General features: G+C 40.1%; 1 protein-coding gene across 4 annotated transcripts in view; it reads left to right on the top strand.

The window, feature by feature from the left end:
* Wdr26 (WD repeat domain 26) overlaps positions 1 to 17,795 on the top strand; it is a 43,279-nt gene that overhangs the window by 10,982 nt on the left and 14,502 nt on the right. For all 4 annotated transcript variants that reach the window (XR_008218032.1, XR_008218031.1, XM_052737839.1 and 1 more), the window contains exons 6-9: positions 869 to 1,025; positions 6,100 to 6,238; positions 14,101 to 14,241; positions 17,488 to 17,607. Coding sequence is in view for 2 of the 4 variants with exons in the window: in XM_052737839.1 (XP_052593799.1) it covers positions 869 to 1,025; positions 6,100 to 6,238; positions 14,101 to 14,241; positions 17,488 to 17,607 (557 nt within the window). In the remaining 2 variants the exon portion in view is untranslated. The remainder of the gene's footprint in view (positions 1 to 868; positions 1,026 to 6,099; positions 6,239 to 14,100; positions 14,242 to 17,487; positions 17,608 to 17,795) is intronic.

Below are 17,795 nucleotides of genomic sequence, written 5' to 3'. Positions count from 1 at the left end.
TTCTCTGAGTTTTTGTGGAAGGAGTTCATTAAAGAGCCCTTTACACCAAAGATTCTCAGGCTCGCCAGATGTGACCCGGAGTCAGTGTGGAGGTGCTGGACTCAGCATTCTCCTTACGTTTGTATTCTTTAGTGATGCTCTTAAGATTTTTTTTGGATGAAAAGGTCCATGACTAGAGAAACAAATGAACCCCAGCTTCAAATCATATGCATTTTACAGTTTCCGCTCTTTGTTTAATGGGGACTGGATTTCTTTAGGTAGATTGTTTTATGCTTCTCCTAGCTGTGTTAGATCATTTTCAAGTTGTGTTGGGGGCGTGTGATTGCATTTTTACCATATCTTTATATAAAATACCTCCTTTCTATTCAAATCATGCTGTTATATCATGTTGCAGCGAGAGTGGAAATCTCATACCTGGAAGAAATGTAAAGCATAAGAGGATTGGAATAAGTTTGTACTGATGTCTAGTCTCTGAGTTTCCTCAGTAGCTGTGGCATTAGTAGCCTCAGGGTTTTTGTTAAGTGAAGATTTATCTTATACTGATCATCTACTGATACATAATCATCATTGGGTTCTCTATCATCTTCCTTTTACGTTTGTAGTGTGTAGTTTCTGTATGTGGTGTTAGTCCCCCAGAAACTCCACCTACAGGATACAGCCAGTGTATGCCTTCCTAGTGGGGATAGCACTGGAACCTCTGAAAACCCTCCTGAGACTTGCTCATGTCATTTCCCTAGAGCTTGTCTATGCGAAGGGAACAGTGGTCCTGAGGTGAGAGGGACAGGAGAGGAGGAGTGCAATGTCTTCAATGAAAGTTTACAGTTTGTTGTCATCTTTATTTCTCTTTTTAAAATGTCTTCCATTAAAGCCTATTTACCACCATCAGTGATGCTTCCCCCACGGCGTTTACAGACTCTCCTGCGGCAGGCGGTGGAGCTGCAGAGGGACCGGTGCCTCTACCACAACACCAAACTTGACAGCAACCTAGACTCTGTGTCTCTGCTGATAGATCATGTTTGTAGTAGGTAAGGGGAACGTTTCCTCCGTCTTCAACATGTTAGCATTGTACAGAAGGAATTAGGAACTGTACTGGAACATTTTCTACCGTTTCTTTGTGTAGCTATGTAACAGTTCGTATCTGATATACTGTTTATTCACAGTAAAACCCAGGACTACTGAAATTGAAACTTAGTAGAAAAAACAGAAAATTGGTTTCTACTCTATGGGCCTGTGCTTACATAGTAAGCCACAGTTGGGAGCTGAAACCCAAAAGCCAATTTTTCATTTTCTTATCTGGGGATTTGGTTAGTTATTTTCTATGTCCAGCAGCTGAACTATGTACCGAGTTATTCTCTGCATATAAAAATCATTGAAATACGCCGGGCGTGGTGGCACACGCCTTTAATCCCAGCACTCGGGAGGCAGAGGCAGGTGGATCTCTGTGAGTTCGAGGGCAGCCTGGTCTACAGAGCGAGTTCCAGGAAAGGCTCCAAAGCTACACAGAGAAACCCTGTCTCGAAAAAAACAAAAAACAAAACAAACAAACAAACAAACAAAAAATCATTGAAATACTTTTTGCTTAGTGAAAGTTCTGGTTTTGTAAAAGAACAGCTTCAAAAATCGTTAGAATAATAGGCATTAACTATGTTTATTTTTTACAAAACCATGCAAATAATTGAAGTTGGACAAATTCAAGCTTGTCTTTTGGTATTGGGTGATTTTTAGTAAAAATTTCCCTTCTATTTTAATAATGCTCTCCAAAATTAAACCATAACTTTAAATTTAAAATACCAAGATAGAAATTGTGAACCCTTTCAGACTCCAGGAAAGAAATGATTTGGTTCTGACCAGGCAAACACCAAAAGCAGGCCGCTGTCGTGCACGTGCTCCGTTCCTTCTGCTGTCATTCACTGAAGAATTAATGAAAGTGATGAATTTCAGAAATGAAAGACAGAAGTGTATGTGTTAGTCAATAAGGAGCTTTTGAGTAACCATAAATACTATGCACATAGCTAGATACTGGTTTAAAATAATAATTAAGGATTATTTATTTATTTTTAAAATTTTATTTGTATTTTGTATATGAGTGCTCTGCATGTACACCTGCATGCCAGAAGAGGGCATCAGATCCTATTGTAGATGGTTGTGAGCCACCGTGTGGTTGTTGGGAATTGGACTCAGGACCTCTGGAAGAGCAACCAGTGCTCTTATCTGCCAAGCCATCTTTCCAGCCCCTTGAGGTGTGTTTAAACCAGGTGTTTTACTTTGTTTTTTATTTTGCCAGTGCTAGAAATAGCACATAGGTCCTTCCAAATGCTGTCAGAAATTGTACCACTGAGCTAGGCCCCAGCCCTAGAATCTGCCTGTGTAGTGTTGCGTCGTCACTCACTGCACTTGCAAGAAGAAAGATTTGTCTGAGCTCTTGGCCTGTAAAGCGATGCTCATCTTGAAGTATTGGCTGCTGACTTGGTGTGACTTACTGCTCTGCTAGGATGCGATTAGTGAGCCTTTGTCCTCAGCTCCGTTCGCTCCTTGGCACTGCTCTTTGACTTGTTTGGGAGAATTTTGAGAGCTTTTTGTCTAAATTGGGTGGGTGGGGGGATAATAGATTAAAAGGGCTCTATTGTCAGTCCTTGTTTCATAGTTCCTTTAGGAGGTTGTTAAAATGAAGGCACTTGTAGACCAATGTCTCTTCGTGGCTCATAAACTCATTTCTGTTGGGGACATTGAAAGGTACAGTGCCAGAAGTGTCAGAAAGTAAGAGCCTTTCCTCCCTGTGGAAACAAACACCCATGAGAAAGAGGATTTTTTCCCCTGTATACCTTTAATTCCCGATATCATTATCTGCGGAACTAATATATAACAAAGACATAGTCTACCCTTTCCCATTCTTCACCTCGGGTGGGGTGCTTACACTAGCCATGTAGAAAGCGCTCTGACGTGTTGCTAGAACTGAAAGACTCTTGCTCTTCAAAGGTAATTGTTCCTTCTTAATGATTAAAACAATGCACAAATGGTACACAGACATACTTGCAGGCAGAATACCCATCCAGATAAAAATCAGTTAAACAGCAGCATTGTGCCTCCCGTTTGCCACCTCCCTCCTTCAAAGGTAGCTTCTCAGGTCCTTCCCTGATGTGTGATTCTTGGTCTGTGTCCTTATTTTTCTTCACCAGATTCCTATACTGTCAGTGCTGATGTTGGTGAGGAACAGTCTTTTTGTCTGTTTAAGTTAGCAGCTGCTCTCCAGTTTATCTTGAGCTCTCTATAGTATTATAGTATGATAGCTTTCTCTAACTATTTCAGACTCTAGACTGATGTTCTGACTCCTCCCAGGGCTCCTCTTCTCCATCTGTCCTTTAATTGTATGTTCCAGGTTCCTTCTTTCCTCGTTTCTTCTATAGGTTAGACTTCCACGAATCTAGTGCTTCCTGGAAATAGGCCAGAGCCTCAGTCTTTCTCTCCTGAGCCTTAGACCTGAGTACAGTGTGCCTCTTGCTCTAGTTAAACATAACAGATCCAGATAGATTTTCTCTGCCTCTTACTCAGGCCTGCTAAATCTGGTTTGTTTGTTTTTTTACACTTGAGTTCTGTTTTATTACTTTTTCTTTTTTACATGTATAATATTTGTGCTTGAGTGTATGTGTTTTCACATGTATGTGGGTACACATGTACTTGTGGTACATCTGAGTGGAGGCCCAAGGTTGATACTGGAAATCTTCCTCTGTTGTTCTTCTACTTTATTCTTTCAAGACAGGGTCTCTAGATGAACCTGGAGCTCATCAATCCCAGCAAGTCTCTAGCCAGTTTGCTCCAGGGATCCTGTCTCCACCTTCAGAGGCTGGAATTACAGGCGGGTTACCATGTCCACCTGCCATTTACATGGGGTTCGGGCATCTGAACTTCCCATCTTCTTGCTTGCTTGCAGGAGCTTAAGCTGCTAAGCCCTCCTCCCATCCCTGCATTTCTTATATCAGGGAGGCTCTACCTACCCCAGTTCACCAAGCTGGAAACCAGGAGCTGTCCCCAGCTGTTCATTCTGAGAGTGTAACACCAGGCATTTACTCAGTAAGCTGTCCCTTCATTGCCAGACTGGAAGATAGAGCCTGGATTTAATTCCTTAAGTTGTAGCTGGAGGTCTTAAAAAAAAAAAGTTGATCATTTTTAACCACCTGCTTTAGTTTCTTCTAGAAACTAGATTTTTTGTTGTTGTTGTTGTTGTTGTTGTTGTTTTTGGTTTTTTGGGTTTTTTTCCAAGACAGGGTTTCTCTGTGTAGCTTTGCGCCTTTCCTGGATCTCACTCCATAGACCAGGCTGGCCTTGAACTCACAAAGATCCGCCTGGCTCTGCCTCCCGAGTGCTGGGACTAAAGGTGTGCGCCACCACCGCCCGGCTAGAAACTAGATTTTAGCATTGGAGCTAGAAAGATATTTTCTGAAATTAAATGTAAGCATACTATCCATTCTTTCCTCTCTGGAAAGTAGAGAACTGATTATGAATAACTGAGTTATGAATTTGAAAAACCCATATAAACACTGAAGAGTTTTTATTAGATTGTACACAGTTGTTTATCAGCTAGTGTGCACAGTTTTGGTTAAATGTGACCAGTAAAGGACAATTTTTTTTAAGAGAATTTTCTGGACTTTTTTACACTGATAACCAATGGAAGTATGTTTTCATATGCTGCTTTTATAAATACTACTTTTTAGTACAGGATTTTTATAAAATATTTGTAGACGCAATTTGAAGATTGAGTTTGGTCACAATGCTACATTTACTGTTTTCTTTCACACAGTCCTGGTTTTTAATACCATCTTAAGTTTTAAAATCATTTTAAAGCAAAGACATCAACCATCACTTATGTATCTGAAAAAGGCTGTTAATAAATTTTAACGTAACTGTAGTCTTCATTTTTAATTTTTTTTTAGATTTTATGTGTATGAATGTTGTGCCTTCGTACCCTGTCTGTATGCCTGTTGTCCACAGAGCCCCAAAGAGGGCGCCGTGTGCATGCCTGTTGTCCACAGAGCCCCAAAGAGGGCGCCGTGTGCATGCCTGTTGTCCACAGAGCCCTGAAGAGGGCGCTGTCCTTCCTAGAGCTGGCGTTGGGTGAGCTGCTGAATGGGCTCTTCTTTAAGAGCAGCAAGTGCTCTCCAGCACTGAGCCATCTCGCCAGCCCCACCTTAGTCTTAGTAAAGGATGAAATGATAATTTTAAAGTGACTGATAGCTGTGAATAGACTAAATGGCTTACGCCCTGTAATTTTGAGTCAGTCCTCACTTAAAAGTTATTTGTTAATCTAAATGAATCTTTCTACTGTGATCAGCTTTAGGCATATGAAATTTTTATTGAAATTGTATTAGTCTTTGAAAAATACTATTTAAAGTTGACATTTGGAAAGGTAATTCAGTCAGTTTTAGGTTCAAATTTTAGTTCAGTTACTTTACAGTTTTCTGAAAATCTGGTAAGATACTGGCTTTTGAGTCTTGTTAAAATGAGGTTGCTAAAATGTCTCTTGTCAAATGAGTTTCAAGAATTAGTATTCTGGAGGCTGGAGCAGTGGCTCAGCAGTTAAGAGTAGTTGTTCTTGTTGGAGGGATGGATTGTCAGCTGATCCGCAAGCACTTGGACCCTTTGGGCCATCTCACTGGCTCCCTGTTTTTGTCAGACCAAAGCTTTTAGTAATAGCTTAACTGATTTTATATGCTTGGAGATACTGCATTATTTCTTATTCCTTGTAGAACAGCCAACTAATGCCATTCATTTATAAAGTGGGTAAACATAATTCCTGAATAATAATTATTTATATGAATTGCCTTAATCAGACCAGATAGCCTTCAGAAGGCAGCAAAAAAAGAAGAAAACTTCAGGTTGAAGTACATTTTATATTACAGATTTTCACTAAAGTTGACTTGAACAAAAAGTCATAATGTTTTCATTTTCAGCATATCAAAATAAATTTGATTCTTGAGAATTATAAATACATTCATATTTATACTTGAGAACTCCAAAAGGAGTTCTACCAGTTGTTAAATGCCCTTCTTTTTATTGCTAACAATGCTTTGAAAGAGTAATTATGTGTGGATTTGTTTGTTTTAGGAGACAGTTCCCCTGTTACACTCAGCAGATACTTACGGAGCATTGTAATGAAGTGTGGTTCTGTAAATTCTCTAATGATGGCACTAAGCTAGCAACAGGATCAAAGGACACCACAGTTATCATATGGCAAGTTGATCCGGTATGTATTCCTGGATGTGTCCTTAGATTGCAGAAGGGTCTTTTTTTTTTTTTTTTTTTTCAAGATTGGTTTATTTTATGTGTGGTGTAACATGAATCTTAAAAGGTCTTATTAATTAAAAAAAAACCTGGAGCCAGGTATTGGGTTGAACGCTGAAAGGTCAGAGAAACAGAACAAGCCACAGCCGCCTCACCTCACCAATTCCCCAGCTGATTCTGTTTCCTCAAACGGGAAGCCTCTGAGTCCTCATCCAAATGGATCTCAGCTGAACTGCTGCTAAAAGCCTAAAAGCTTACCCAGCTCTAGTTCTGGTTTTCATGCCTTATATACCTTTCTGCTTCCTGCCATTACTTCCTGGGATTAAAGGCGTGAGTCACCATGCCTGGCTGTTTCCCGTGTGGCTTTTAACTCAACAGAGATCCAGACGGATCTCTGCCTCCCAAGTGATAGGATTAAAGGCGTGTGTGCCACCATTTTCTGGCCTCTATCTAGTGCCTGTTCTGTTCTCTGACCCCAGGTAAGTTTATTAGGGTGCATGATGTATTGGGGAACACAATATCACCACAGTGTGTGTTGCCAGCATATGTGTGTATGCACATTTTGTGTGCGCCTCTCCTGCACAGGACTGAGGAGTGCATCTGATTCAGGGTGATAGATGGTTTGAGCCACAATGTAGGAGCTAGCAGTCAAACCCAGTCCTCTTATTTTTGAATCTTACCTCACTGGTTACCCTTCTGGTTTTTCAGGACAGCATTTCTCTGTGTAGCCCTGCCTGCCCTGGAACTCATTCTGTAGACCAGGCTGACTTTATAAACTCCGAGATCTGCCTACCTCTGCCTCCCGAGTGCTGGGATTAAAGGCGTGCACCACCACTGCCCATCTGCTTACCTATTCTTAGTATACATATGTATAACTAGTTGTCTTCTGCAAATGCCTTTTTGGTCATGTCTGTCACTTGATTTTTATTCATTCATTCATTTATTTATTTTTGAGGCAGGTTCTCACTCCATTTTCCAGGCTGGTCTGGAACTCAAATCTCTCCTGGTCAGCCAGCCTTCCTGAACACTGGGCACGTAGAGATGTATCATCATATCTGACTATGCTGATCACTTTTTTCTATGCTTTTTTCCTCTTTTTTTTTTATATGTTTGTAGCTTAATATTATCCTAGTTGTTCCGTGTTTGTGCTCGAGATTGTGCTAAGTCCTTGTGCATTCTTTAATCCTCTGAATGACTGAGGTGCTCAAATCTCTCGTGTTGAGATGATGATACTGGGCTGGAAGTGTTAAGTGCCAAGTATAATTTGTGGATCTCATGTGCAGTCTGCCTGGTTTTCCCCAGTGATAATATTTGAAAATTAATTGCGTGTGGATTTTAAGTGCTAAATTTTCTCTAATCAGAATTGTTTTTATCACTAGCTAACCTACAGATATGTAGAACTAAGCGTGTTCATTTCTTTTAACCAGTTGAACATTTGTACTAGTCAAAAAGAGCATGACTCCAAATAGATTAAGGAACTACACTTGTTTTAGGAGCCGTTCACCTAAGATCTAAAGTAAGTAAAACTTGGTTTAGAGCTAAAATACGGCTTTGGCCTCTGGATATATATACTGCCCCCGAAGTAGAACAACAGATTAGTCTTAGGAGCCAATATGATGGTTCAGTGGGTGAAGAAGGCATGTGCTTTGCCGACCTGGAGACCTGATTTTGTTTTCTAGGACCTACATAAAGGTGGAAAGTAATGACTCCACAAGGTTATCCTGATGTGTGGGCCGCACGAGATAATTTAAAAATAAAATAATTTAAAGGCACCATAGAAGGAAAAATACAAATTTGAGACAGGTACTTCTTGAATACCTTTCTGTGATATGCTGTAATTGGTGGTAGGAGAACACAGCATTCCTCACTCTAAAGAAGAAGCTCTTGGGAGCTGGAGCGGTGGCTCAGCAGTTAAGATCACTGGGGTTCAGTTGTTAGCACCCACACTCCAGCATCCAGCACCATCATGTAGACACACATGCAGGCAAAACACCAATGCACACAAAATAAAAATAAATAAATAATTTTTTAATAAAGGGGGGAGCTCTTACCTTTTTTGTACCATAATATCTAGTTAGCAATCTGACAAACTTACTGATCTTCTTAAAATAATACTGTTAAATACACAAGCCAAAATACATAGCCAGCCTCGTGTGTGTGTGTGTGTGTGTGTGTGTGTGTGTGTGTGTACATGTATATACACACATATATAATACCATATATATGATATACTCATAAATTACACACTAATTAAGGAACCTAATTATATTGAGATGTGGGCTCTCAACCTAGAATGAAAAGGCATAATATATGATACTCCTTTATTAACACAGCAACTCTTATAAAGGAAAAAAAACATTTAATTTGTTTAATGATTAAAATAACATCTAATCTATGTCTTGGTCAGCAGGCAGCAGCAGGTTTCTGTATCCATACTGGGTGTAGCTTGAGGATAGGAGACCTCAAAGCCTGCCCCACAGTGACACACCTCCTCCAACAAGGGCACACCTCTTTTGGGGGCCATTTCCTTTCAAACCATCACCACAGAATCCATTAAGGAAAAGAAATAAGAAGCACGTCTCCTTGGAGTAATTTAGCCAACAGTGAGCCCAGATTTGAATTCTCTGCTTGTCTTTCCCCCCGTGCTCTGTCATTCTCTCTGTGTTGTATGAGCCTGAATCTGCTTGCTTTAATGCTGCTTTGTGAATGTGTCCCTAACAAAGGCATCAACAGTTTTACACAAGGAATGAAGCCACTGACTCCAACTGACTTAGATAACAAACAAAGGCTATCAAGTAATAATATCTGTATGTTGTAGTCAACACTGATGGTAGATATTTATTTTATGAGGCCACTTGGATCCTATTTTCAGCAAATGATTATCATAGCATACATGTATGCCTTACTTTGGGTCTGGGAATGGAAGAGTACATAACTTAAAACACTAGCTTAGATTGTGAAGGTTGACTCCGTGATAAATCCAAGGTAGGTAAGTTTAGTTGTTTACATTGCTGTCTTTTGAGACAGGTCTCTCTGTGTAGCCCTGGCTGGCATCACACTCAGATCTACCTCCCTGTGCCTCAGGAGTGCTGGAATTAAAAGGCTTATGCACTATGCCTGGTTACATTGTTCTCTTAAAAGTAGGTTAAACAGCCGGGCGGTGGTGGCACACGCCTTTAATCCCAGCACTCGGGAGGCAGAGGCAGGCGGATCTCTATAAGTTCGAGGCCAGCCTGGTCTACAGAGCGAGATCCAGGAAAGGCGCAAAGCTACACAGAGAAACCCTGTCTCAAAAAACCTTAAAAAAAAAAAAAAAAAAAAAAAAGTAGGTTAAACAGCCGGGCGGCGGCGGCGCACGCCTTTAATCCCAGCACTCGGGAGGCAGAGGCAGGCGGATCTCTATAAGTTCGAGGCCAGCCTGGTCTACAGAGCGAGATCCAGGAAAGGCGCAAAGCTACACAGAGAAACCCTGTCTCAAAAAACCTTAAAAAAAAAAAAAAAAAAAAAAAAGTAGGTTAAACAGCCGGGCGGCGGCGGCGCACGCCTTTAATCCCAGCACTCGGGAGGCAGAGGCCGGCGGATCTCTGTGAGTTCGAGGCCAGCCTGGGCTACCAAGTGAGTTCCAGGAAAGGCACAAAGCTACACAGAGAAACCCTGTCTCGAAAAAACCAAAAAAAAAAAAAAAAAAAAAAAAAGTAGGTTAAACAAACGGGCTGAGTACATAGTAGAATAGCAATCTTAAGTCATAGTGACCTTAAGGTGTATTATTAACTTGGCTGTGAGGGCCAGTAGAATTCTAGTCCTTAATCTTTTGTGTTCCATGGACCTTTTCTTGTAGATGTCAGATTAAAAACTCCCATCAAAGGATAGTATAGGTTAGAAAGGACAATACACTGCAATTAAATAATGTGATTATGTTTATATTCAATAAGTATTATGAGGACATCAAAGAACCTTGTAAGTGGGAGTATTTTATTAGAGCTTTATGGTGTAGCGTACATGGAGGCAAGAAAAGGACATTCTGGTAGAAAAGGAGTATGTCTTGACCCCTTCATTCAAATACAAACAGATTTATTTTTAGTGATGGCGAGGAGTCACAAATGACACTCGAAAGCGTTTGGGATGAACATATGGCCTTTGAGTTCTAAGGGGTTTGTTACATTGGTTTTTCTAGCAGCTGTGTGGGAAATACCCACTTTATTTAGCCAGTATAAAATGCCTATTGTGTGTTAATTTTTTTTTAATCCAGGCAACTAAGCATATAATAAACCCTGATGATTCTGTAATGGACGCTGTGGGAGCTCAGAAGAGATCTTGCTACATCTAGAAAGCTAAGGAAAGTAAGAAAAGATTTTAGGTGAAAGATGAAAGAACTGTTTAGGCAAAACTGGTTAGGAATGGCCCAGGTTCATTCGGGAGAGGAGTGGGAGACCAGGAGGGGACCGATGAAGCAAAGCAGGCATTTGTGTCTTCCTGCGGGGTTGGACTTGCATGCCAGTGTTTCCCAGGATGCGTTTTCTTGAAAATTGGGTGTGCAAAATGTAATCGGTGTTCATTGTAAAGGATTTTTTCTTGGCCATATTCACTTGGGATGCAGGATTAATATTTAGATTCCAGTCTGAAATGTGAAGGAAGATTTTCTGATGGCTGTGCTACAGAGAGTCCCCTGAGCCTGGTGAACTCTTGGCACGGTGGGCCTTTCATTATGTCAAATACCGTTTAGAAAAGATGACTGCTCTTTTCTCTTTTGTTTTTTTGTTTTGGTTTGTTTGTTTGTTTTGAGACAAGGTTTCTCTAACAACCTTAACTGTCCTGGAGCTCACTCTGTAGCCCAGGCTGGCCTCAAACTCAGAGATTCACCTACCTCTGCCTCCCGAGTGCTAGGATTAAAGGCGTGCACCACCACTGCCCCAGTGATTATGCTCTTTCATGAATATGTATTTTTTTTATACCTTTAATTTTTTGTTACTAGTTTTATTGAAACTAGATTCCAGGTTGCCTTAGAATTCATGATCCTTCTGCTCTGCTTCTGTAATGCTGGGATTAATGTCTTGAAAAAAGTATTTAAGGTGTTGTTGTTGTTGTCAATGTGTATGGGTGTTTTGCCAGCATGTGTATGTCTGTGCACCTGGTACCTGTGGAGGCCAGAAGAGGGTGTTGGATCTCATGGAACTGGAGTTAGATGGTTGTGAGCTGCCACATTGGTACTGGGAATCAAATGGGATCCTGTGGTGAAGAGCAGTATTTTTATGATTTATGGAGTTATTTTTTATTAAGGTATATAAAACAATTGGTTTCTTTTCTTTTTTTTTCCCTCTCTTGTCTCTCTCTTCCCCCCTCTCCCTTCCCTCCTCCCTCCTGGAGATTTTTGAGACAAGATCTTGTTGTGTAGCCCAGCCTGGCCTTGAACTTACAGTCTTCTACTCTAACCTCCTAAGTACTGAAAGAGCAGGCATGTTCAAACATGCTGGATAAAACATGCAGTTTTCTGGATAAGTATTTCTTTTTTTTTTTTTTTTTTAAGATTTATTTATTTATTATGTATACAGCATATATGACTGCAGGCCAGAAGAGGGCACCAGATTCCATTACAGATGGTTGTGAGCCACCATGTGGTTGCTGGGAATTGAACTCAGGACCTCTGGAAGAGCAGTCAGTGCTCTTAACCTCTGAGCCATCTCTCCAGCCCCTCGATAAGTATTTCTAAAGGAATTTATTGTCAGTTTAGAAGAAAATCTTTGCGTTCATCTGGAGTACTGTTTTGTCTAGTCAAAAAAGACTTAATATTATGCTAGCCACTTTCACCTTTTATTGATCTGATACAGGTACTCGATGCTCTTAGCTCCTCAAAGAGGAATCAGTAGTTACATTGTTAAATGTTTCATTTTCTCAAGATCATAGATTGGACTGTACTGTTGTGGAAGATGAGTTTAGTCCAATGAATAAATAGCGTAGGAAACAGTCCACAGTTAGGTTTCTGGAGCCAGGAGGCTTCAGTTTTATCAGACTAGTTTGAGACCTGTTTATAGTTTCTTATAGGTCATAACTAGTGGACTCTCTCCATCCTGGGCTTTAAGTTAGTCTCAAGGGCCTGGAGAGATAACTCAGTGATTAAGAGCACTTCCTGTTCTTGGAGGGCACCAGTTCTGTTCTCAGCACTAGTATCAGGCCATTCAGGCAACTCCAAGCTGCATGTAACTCAGTTCCAGGGGACTCACCCTCTTCTGGCCTCTACAGGCACACACCCCAAACTCCGCCGCCTCACACACACAAACACATAAATAAAAATAATTTTTTTTTTAGTTAGGTTCAGTAAATCTCCAGTCCAATATCTAAAACATATTATTAGATTTTTTTTTTTTTTCTCTACTCCTTTTCACTTAAGTCAGAAATCTGGAGTTTGCCCTCTACCCTACCCCTAAGTGCTGGGGATTGGACCTAGGCTAGCTGGAGTTTTAACTTCCTCCTTGCATTTTCATCTCTAAAGTGTCTTCATCTCTTCTCTTTAGTTCTGTCTGACAGGTGGGCTTTTTAACTGCAAGGTTAGCTTGTTCCATGTTTCTTGAGTCTTTTCCTTCTGGTTCATCTTCAGCATTATTGTTTCCACATATTAGCTGCTCCCTAGACTCGCATGCCTTCCCCTCTAGATGGAATCGGATCGTTACTGGGAAGTGAACATGGCAGGCAGCTCTTGAGTCAGTTAGACCTTTGCACTGGAGAGTTGGTCCTTCAGAGCATAGGCTTCAAGTCAGCAAGCCCACATGAAAATCCTTCCCACTGTGAGAGACAGAGTTTTAATCTTCCTAAAACTGCGTTTGCTTCCCTGGATGGAGTATATTGTTTTTAATGATACTGTGTTGATATAACATTATTAACGATAAAAGACTTAATGAGGATTCGATGAATATTCATAAGTAGTATTGATGTTGGTTTGTTAGTGGAAATATAAAGGTGCAGTCACTTGGAAAAGCTGGGCAGTTTTTAAAAATATTAGACAGCAAATGACCCAGGAATAATTCTGCTGTGTATATATTGAAGAGAAAAAAACATGTCTGCGGAAAAGCACATGCATGTTCTTAGTCATTTGGTATTCTTAATATTCAAAAAAGTAGAAACCAAATATGTTTGTAAAATGGAATATTACTCAATAAAATTAGATACTCTATGGCATGAATGAAGCATAGAGACATTGGAATGAATGAAATAAGTCAACTACAAGAGACTGTATCATGTTCAGTTGCATTTATATGAAATACCCAGAATATACAAATCAATAAAAACAAAGTAGTGGTGTCTGGGAACTTCGGGAGGGAAATCATTACTAATAGATATGGAATTTCTTTGGAGGGGTTGATAAAAAACATTACAAAATTAGATAATTTTATAACCTTTCACAATTTTATAACATCTCACAGGTTGTTTCACAAGTCTGTGAATATACTTAAACTGTTGAACTATATACCCTATGAGGATTTATTTTGTGCTGTTAATGTGTCAGTGAAGTTATTCAAATTTTTAAAATAAAAAGAGGTAACTTTTGGTGTGCACATCTACTTTCAGTTCCTTTCAAGTTTCCCAAGGGCAAGTCCTGTGACAGTTTCATGTTTCTATCTAGTATATAATATCCTCTCTATAGTAGGTAATTAGTAAGTGTGGCAAATCTCTATGAAGCAGACTGCCTGAGCTTCATTAAGCTGGATTGGCACAGAAACTTCACAGAGTAAATGAGACCATCAGTGTACATCTTTATACTTAAGTTCTTGTGCTAGAAAACGGTAGCTTTTAGGAACGGGAGTTAACCAAGTTGTCTGTTTTGTCTTTCAGGATACACACCTGCTCAAGCTGCTTAAAACATTAGAAGGACATGCGTATGGTGTTTCTTACATTGCATGGAGTCCAGATGACAACTATCTTGTTGCTTGTGGCCCAGATGACTGCTCTGAGCTTTGGCTTTGGAATGTACAAGTGAGCGCGTTCTCTCCTGGTTTAAGTCCAGCATAATCTTAACACACATATTTGTTAAAACTTTATTCTTAGGCAGTCGGTGGTAGCACATGCCTTTAATCTCAGCACTTGGGAGGCAGAGGCAGGTGGATCTCTGAGATCGAGGCCAGCCTGGTCTACAGAGCAAGTTCCAGAACAGCCAGAGCTACACAGAGAAACTCTTATCTCAGAAAGGAAAAAAAAAAAAAGAGAGAGAACAATGTTATTTTTAGTTTATACAACAGAACCATTTAACCTAAATGACTATAACATTTCTCTTATAAGTTATAGTGCTTGCTTCAAGTGTTTAGAACCCAGATGTTAAGATTTATAAATTTAATTTATTCTGGATAGTTTATTAAAAAGATGGTCAGTATGTTTTGCCTTGTTCAGTGGAATTTATACTGTTTAGCCTGAAAAAAAATTTAGTTGTTGTGTTTTTATCATTGTGCATGAAGCTTAACCTTTCAAGTGTTAAATAAAATTTCACATCATGATGGCAAATATACTATTTCTTAAACTACATTTAGTAGTGTGAGCTAGGTTAGTGCAATTAAAGAGTGCTCTCAGAACATACTTTTATTTATATTACTGTTTCTAACTGAAAACTTGAACTTTATGATCCTCTCTTAGACAAACTTGGTATTAGGTTCACTCCATTTTACAGGTTTTTGAATCCCCATATTTAAAATTTAAACTCTCAGTAAAGGAATGATAATCTGTGGTTTGAGTATAAAAGTAAAACTTTATAGGATGGGACTTTGAATCCATTAACTGTTAATAGAAGAGTAAAAATAATATTGCACCAGGTGGCGGTGGCACATGCTTTTAATCCCAGCACTTGGGAGGCAGAGCCAGGCAGATCTCTGTGAGTTCGAGGCCAGTCTGGCCTACAGAGCAAGATCCAGGACAGGCACCAAAACTGCACGGGGGGGGGGGGGGGGGGGGGGGGGGGGGGGTGGGGGGGGGTGGGGGGGGGGTGGGGGCGGGGGCGGTTGCGGGGGACGGGACTGTGAGCAGGGTGTGATGGCGCACACCTTTGATTCCAGCACTTGGAAGGATCTCTGAGTTCAAGGCCACCCTGGTCTGCAGAGCAAGCTCCAGGACAGCTGGCAGTACATTTAAAAAATAATAATAATATTCCACAGAGATGAAATATTATGGGTGGCATGAACAGAGTGAACACTGAGATGGGCCTTCAAGTGAAATACATAGTCCTAATGCTGTGGAGTAAAATTTTCTGACTGCTCATTTACTTCCCTTTTGTTACCCCAGTGTTTTTTTTTGTTTGTTTGTTTTTTGTTTTGTTTTGTTTTTTGGGTTTTTTTTTTTTTTTTTTTTTGCTGTTTCTTTTTTTCAAGACAAGGTTTCTCTGTGTAACAGCTCTGTCTGCCTTACTAGGGACGTAACACCTAACACTTGTGTGGTCTTTACTCGAGTTAGATTGAGTTTCTGGGCAGTTAACCATATCTAGGCGTAACTGTTACTATGCACTACTTGGTAAGTTAAGGCCTTTTCCAGAAGGGTTGTCTTTTACGAAGTCCCAGGGCTATTTCTGTTTTTAGATAGGCTTCTAATCTAATGACCTCATGTACTCACTGTTGTGTGCAGAACAGAAGGAAAACATTGCTGCCTCAGAACTTCTGTGCTAATGTCTTTGTTAAAGTAAACACCCGAGATTTGGTGGCTTTTTGTGTTTGCATTTCATCTTAGCTATTCAGGTCTAGTAACCAAAACAGTAATTAAATAGCTGAGAATAGTGAAGAGTTTGGGGAAGGATTTATGTTGTACAAATCTTAATTGGTCTTATAATAAAAATCCACAGCCAGGTATCAGGGTGAAAGCTGAAAGATCAGAGAAGCAGAGCAAGCCACAGACACCACCTCTTACCTCACCAACTCCTCAGCCTGAAACATCTTATTCCTGTCTCCTCCTGCCTTATATTCCTTTCTCTGCTCAGCCATATCTCTTCCTGTCTCAACCTTCCTAGTGCTGGGATTAAAGGTGTATGCCACCACCAACTGGCTCAGTTTCTCTTTTAGACTGTTTCTCATGTAGCCCAGTGTGGCCTTGAACTCACAGAAATCCAGAAGGATCTCTGCTTCTGCCTCCCAGGCGCTAGGATTAAAGGTGTGTGCCACCACTGCCTGCCCTCTATGTTTAATCTAGTGGCTTGTTCTGTCCTCTGATCTTCAGGCAGATTTTATTTGTTCAACTATTACCACAAATTTAGATGTTGAATTGGGTTTTTGTTTGTTTGTTTTTGTTTGTTCCTCTCATGTAAGGGAGACATCTAGTTTTCTTTTTTGTGCCTCTTGTGCCTTTATTACTTGATCCCAGGTTCCTAATCATACCCTTTGTTTTCACTCTTTTAGTCTTACTTTTAAGAACCCATTTCTCACAGGAAAATTATGTCCACATACTTGTCTTTATACCAAGGGCAGCTATTACCTCTCAGGTCCTGTTTCTAATTCCTGAACAAACTTGAACAAGACTAGATTAAATGGTATGTGTAATGTTTCATAAGTTGAATAACCTAGAACATGTAACGAGGATATCTGAGCCTTAAGCACTAAACAAGCTTGATTAGTTGGAAGCACTGTAGAATGCTATGCTAGATAGTACAGAGGTTCTTTGTTCTGCTTTTAATTGAAATAGTTACGTATTAGAAAAAGTAGTCTTTTTTCCATCCTCCCTGCTATATTATGATCATTTGAATATGATATTTAGCATAATTAAAATTGCCCTTAGCGGGTTCTAAGGGCATAGTTTTACTAGCTATTAATCATGTTCTTAAGGAATTGCTAATTGCATTAACTGGTTTTATGATAAAATTGATAAAGAATTTTGGACTGAGATGGAGGCTCAGAAGGATTTAAGTTTGTAGCTTTGGGCTTTTCATTGTCTTGATTGTGAAAAATTACATTTTAGTTTAATTCTTTTAAGATGAGAAATTTATTAAAATTTATTAAAGCTTATTATATGTGAACTTTAAATTTTTCTTTGAGTGCTGTAGTCTTGGTTCTGGTGAGGCCAGTTGAAATCACCATTTCTCTGATTAGCAGTGATGCACTAGTAAAATACCCCAGGCACCTTCCATTCTTCTGGCTACCTTCTACCTACTTTCTTCTTCCTTCCTCCTCTTCTCCCTCCCTTTCCAGTCTGTCTGTCTTTACATAGACCCTTAGGAGTCTTGAACGTCTTATCCACAGTTTTATTTCCTTATAGACGGGAGAACTAAGAACAAAAATGAGCCAATCTCATGAAGACAGTTTGACCAGTGTAGCCTGGAATCCAGATGGGAAACGCTTCGTGACTGGAGGTCAGCGTGGGCAGTTCTATCAGTGTGTAAGTACTGAGTGCCTATTGGAAAGGAAATTGAGTTGTTGAACTCGTTTTAGAATTTACAGTTGCCAGGCATGATGGGGCACACTTTAAATCACAGCACTTGACCGGTAGGGGCAGGCAGATCTTTGTAAGTTCTACAGGCCAGCCAGGGCTACATGTAAGACCCACTCCCATCTCAAAAATCAATA

The sequence above is a fragment of the Peromyscus californicus genome, unplaced genomic scaffold, assembly GCF_007827085.1.
Source record: "Peromyscus californicus insignis strain IS unplaced genomic scaffold, ASM782708v3 Scaffold_14__1_contigs__length_90479793_seg_2, whole genome shotgun sequence".
Lineage (NCBI taxonomy): Eukaryota > Metazoa > Chordata > Mammalia > Rodentia > Cricetidae > Peromyscus > Peromyscus californicus.
The sequence above is the reverse complement of the archived record's forward strand: the minus strand, read 5'-3'. Positions and strand labels throughout refer to the sequence as shown.